The 5,055-nt window shown below is 41.3% G+C and overlaps 1 protein-coding gene across 1 annotated transcript; it reads right to left on the bottom strand.

Annotated features, from left to right (window-relative positions):
* Positions 1–1,377: 1,377 nt before the first annotated feature.
* LOC132162529 (uncharacterized) lies at positions 1,378–5,055 on the bottom strand. The gene is made up of 3 exons (XM_059572763.1): positions 4,520–5,055; positions 3,716–4,412; positions 1,378–2,694 (listed from the first exon to the last, which is right to left on the bottom strand). Exons 1-3 carry the CDS (start codon positions 4,873–4,875, stop codon positions 1,627–1,629), a joined length of 2,121 nt encoding a protein of 706 aa, XP_059428746.1. The 5' UTR covers positions 4,876–5,055; the 3' UTR covers positions 1,378–1,626.

Below are 5,055 nucleotides of genomic sequence, written 5' to 3' on the forward strand. Positions count from 1 at the left end.
TGAGAATGACTTTCTTTAGAAGAAATGGGCAAAAAACCAAATTGGCAAATTGCTGTCTTCTACAAGGCTACAAGCTACATCATAAAGCTAATTGTTGTATTTTTGGCAATCCCATCGCATATTGACTAAATTATTAAAGAATTAAAGGTTCTCATTTGGCATATTTTCATGATGTTTTTTACTTTTTACTGACCCCCCACCTAAAAAAAAAAAAAAAAAAAAGGAGAGTTGTAATGTTGTTTGTGTACATACTCACAAATGAGTCGCCTTACATCTTTCATCTATGAGGCTTACAAAATAATTAATTAGAATTCTTGAAATGGGAGTTACTAAAGAGAACAAAAACGGTTGGAAACTTGTCAGGAGTACCAGCTGGAAAAACCTTCGGTGATTAAGTTAAACAGTAGTGAATTGTAAAAAAAAAAAAAAAAAAAAAAAAAAAATTGTCATGCGAATGCAATGGAAATGTACCTTAATTTTATTACATGTCCACCCTTATGCACAGTGTTTACCGACGAGCAGGCTTTAGCCACGTGTTGCCCTTTTAACAGGACACGTCTTTGATCAGGCATTAGTTGGTTCTATGTCAGATTACATGCTTCATTGGCAAATTAAGAACGTTCCCAGGTTTCCTGTTAAGAATAATGGGACAATTGAGATGAAATTGTTAGGGAGTTATTTTCTGTGTCACGTCCCAATCAAATTATGTAAACACTGGTAGTGTTAGTACTTCAATTCCAATATCTTAGTCGGAGCTCATGGTTTAAATTAAGAGCATGTTTAGAATTACGTTTCAGAAATAGAGCTTTTAAGTCAAAAAGAGCTTTTAGGTAAAAGCTTCATTTTAAAATTTTTGTCAAAAATATATTTTTGTCATTTTTAAACTTTTTGAACACTTAAAAATGCTTTTAATTTTTTTACTAAATGAGTACTTTTTTTTTTTTTTTTAAATGAATTTTTTAGTGTTAAAAACACTTTTAAGCTCCTTAAACATAATCTCAAACATGCTCAAAGTTACACCAAACCAAACTGAGAGATTTCGAGCTTGCATTTCCAAACTGAGTTAGCCCGATGAACATAGGCGTTTTGGCCACTAGTAAATTTGTTTGAATTTTTTCATCCAAACTTAGAAACCTTAAAATTTGCTCATGTTGTCTAAGCAGATTTGTTTGCATTTTGATCTATAGAGCTTGGAGCCTTTTAATGTTGGTGGTTGCCATTAATGTAACTATCGAAAACTAATTCCCTTGGTAGGAAGGCTAGCTAGGACTGTCGACCAAATTGAAAATGACATTAATCGTTTTCTTTTCTTAATTCTTTCCCTATATTAAGATTGCCCTGGTAATTATCACCCATTTCTTTTAGAAAATGGAACTATTTGTTAAAGATTGGCTAATTAGTTTTAACTTTCAACACAAACACCCAATTGGGTAGGGCAAATATTCAACCAACAACATTAGATACAATTAGAAAAAAAAAAGGAAAAAAATAAATAAATCAATTGTCATGATTTGTAGTCTACCACCCCCCCTATAATATATAAGTTAAAAGGAAATAATTAAGAAGAGAGTGGCGTGGAATAAAAAAGAAAAAATGGGAAGAAACATATTGTTAGAGAAACTACCATCATTTCCTTGAACGTTTCTTTGAATGCCGGGAAGCAGCCGCCTCAGTTTCAACAGCTTCCCTACCCCTTTTAGCCGGAACAGGTGGAGATGGTGCTGCCGCTTTCTTTGGCGGCCGTCCAACGCTCCTTTTTGCCGGGCTTTCTTGCTCCTTCACTCTTTTACCACCTGAACCCTTTCGCGAGGCTTGATGTCTACGTGAATCGCCCTTTCCGCTGCTGCCATTGCCGTTCTTCTTCTGCTCAGCTCTTCCTTTGCCATTATCAGAACTCTTCAATGTCTCTAGCAATGACGGCCCGTTGCTGGACGACGAGCACCGCTTCATTCTATTCAAGAAATTCGCAGCGCCTTTCTTCTTCGCATTAGCATTCGTGGTGGTATTCTTCTTCGCCTTCTCAGGCTTAGACTCGGAATTCTCGCTGTGCGACTCTCTGCTCGAAAAACCAGAGTGGGGAACGGCATCCGAATTCTTGTTTGTGCTAAGATTAGTACGGCCCTTGTTGCCATTTTTGTTCACGTTTCTTGAATCGGCTTTAAATCTTTCTCTTGTCCTCTTCTTTGTGACGCGATATTCCTCAGTCTTAGCAGAGGATTTATCATTCTGCTTCCAATCTACAACTGGCTTGTCATCAACCAACGAGGTCGTCTGCTCTCTTTTCTTGTCCGATGCTGAAGACGATGCTAATGCTTTCGCAGTGATTGAGCTGCGTTTGCGACAAGCAGTAAGAGGGACAGATATTTTCGTTTTAAGTAGCAAAGAAGCCGATGGTTCTGGATCCGATTTCACGACCTTGGGCACAGGAGGCACCGACTTTTGTTCTTTTGGCGCTGGATCCGGCTTGAGTGCCTTGCAGGCCATTTCTTTAAGAACAATTCCTCGAAGCTCAATGGCGGCCACGCATTCTGAGGACTTCTTGCCAAAGAAGACGATTGCATTGTTGAAGAGAAGCAACAGATCACGAAAGAACTTGCTGTCACCAACGGATGAATACCAACCTTCTTCAAGCCTCGTTCGAATTGTTTCGAGGTCTATGTGTTGCCGAATCAAGCTCATGTAATTGGGTGTTTCCTGCATCATTCCACACGTCCAAATGAATTTTCATTGCCTCAGCAGTCAGCGACAACAAAACAGCAAGTGATCTGGATTTACCATTATTGCCATTCGACTCCTACGGATAAAACTTGGACCCTTTATAATAATAATAATAATAATAATAAAATTATGAAAGACAGAAATGGATTAATCCTAACAACCAAGTCCCGTGTAAATACCGACTTTTGGGGCACATCTAGTTTCAATGGAAATTTTGGGTCTATTAAAGCTCCCGACATTATGACATGGCCCATTACAAAAAAAATGAACCCCTATGCCATAAACGTAGTAAATAGGTGACACAAAGGCTACCAATCAATGACGTTCCTATTCATGGACATATCCCACTAACAGAAGATGTTCTCCACAAAATGATAAGGAAAGATCCATCGAGCTGACGTGGAAACCTAATCGGAAGGTCTAAAGAGATATTTGGTGCATGAAAAACGCTAGAAATTTTTTTTTTTTTTTCCTTCATAAGTCAATGTCGATCCACATTTATAAAAGAAGAAAAAAAAAAAAAAAAAAAAAGTACAATGCCACGTGCACTTGGAAGTGCACCTAGTACCGTGACAAAAAAAATTTACCATTAATACTAGTAAGGCCTTAGAAGTAACCAAAACCCCAATTGTTGGCAGGGTTGTTTTAGTCATTTAGGCGTTACGTAGAGATTATGATTCAAGCAATACCCATTTCCTTTAAGAGAGAATTGGTCCAACACATCTTTGGTAACATTTGGCTTGGGATTCCTCTTTCTTTCGGACACTTTCACGGGGCCATATTAAACCCGTCAATGGCCACAATCGTTGATCGTATCCATAAGATCAGGATGACACGTCGGCATACTATTGGCTTATAATTGCTTGAACGGTGATATGTCACTCTCACTGAATCAAAACCCTTTTTCTTTTTTCTTTTTTAATTTAATAAAAGAAATTATGGAGATTATAAAAATAAAATGAATAATTTATAGCACTAAACTAAATCATGTTTTTACCTGGCTCTCGAGCCGGCGCTCGAAAACGGACCCAAACCTGTGAGACCGGAGGATCTCGAGGAGATCAACCAACGGCTGAGATTTAACGGGGCTTCGCTTGATGGCGGGAGATTGATCCTCATTTCTTGGCTCGTTCCCTTTCTTCCTCGGCAAGCTCGCCGAGCTTTGCACGTCACTGTTACTCTCTTTTACCTCCTCCTCCTCTTTTGATTCGGCCACCGATTCCCACATCCCGGCCGAGTCACCTGCTCCCCTCTCCGACCCACCCTTCTCCGACTCCCTAAACGGCGAAGCCCCCGCCGATCCCTTCGCTACCGTATCGGAGCTCCCGTTAAACGAGTCCTCGACCGCCGGTCTTGTAGACACCACAGCCGGTTCCGATCCTCCGGCGACCGGTTCCGGTTGTTTCTCGATCTCTTCGGATCCGGTAGTTGGAACCTCACATTTCGGATCTGTTGAATTCGATTCGTTACATGACCGATACTCCGGGTCGGAATCTTCGCTGGAAACCTCTTTCACGGCGACGTTTTCTGGCGGCGTAGTCTCCCTTTCGCCATCGTGATCTTTCTTCTCCTCTTCCTCCTCTCCGCATTTCTCTACGGTTCTCTCCGGATCCGGTTTTTCCTTTACTTTCTCATCGTCTCTCGAACTCCGTTCATGCTCTTCCGTCAATTTCTTCACCTTCAATTGCAGAGACCTAAACCATAACAATAAATATAACTCCAAAATCCACCAAAAATACCACCACTCGTAAACTCAAAATTCTGAGGGCAAAAATGAATCAAAAAAATCGTGAAGATTTACACTATGGAGAGGTCGTAACGTTCGACTTCGCGTCTGAGCTCGGCGACTCGGACCTTCCTCAACTCATCGAGCCAAGGGATGGTAGGAGTAGCAGAATCGTCTTCGGTCCTATTGTTATCGTCGTCGTCGGGTTCGGGAACGTCCTGGTTTTGGCTGAAGCGGCGTTTAAGGTCGCGGTACTTTTGCTCGCAGTTCTGAGGTGTGAGAAGGTGGTGGAGCGTGGAGCTCCGCTTCTGAAGTTCCAAGGCAACCGAGTCCCAGCTCTCGGTGCCGTACCGATGGACGGCGCACGCTAGCAGCAGCTCCTCCCACGTCCCCCATGTTTGTTTCTCGGGAAAGTCGGACTGTTTTTCCATGAAAAAGTAAAGGAAAATAGTTCGTTTTAACCTCTCTGCAATTCGTACATTTCCTCGGGCTTTCCCAAAACCTAGGGGTATTTTATTTCTTCCTTTATTATTCTCACTCTCTTTCCTCTGCGTTTTATTCGACTCGGCTCGCACGAAGAGGCGCCCATCGATACGATTCAACGAGGACTT

The sequence above is a fragment of the Corylus avellana genome, chromosome ca9 (assembly GCF_901000735.1).
Source record: "Corylus avellana chromosome ca9, CavTom2PMs-1.0".
NCBI classification, from domain to species: domain Eukaryota; kingdom Viridiplantae; phylum Streptophyta; class Magnoliopsida; order Fagales; family Betulaceae; genus Corylus; species Corylus avellana.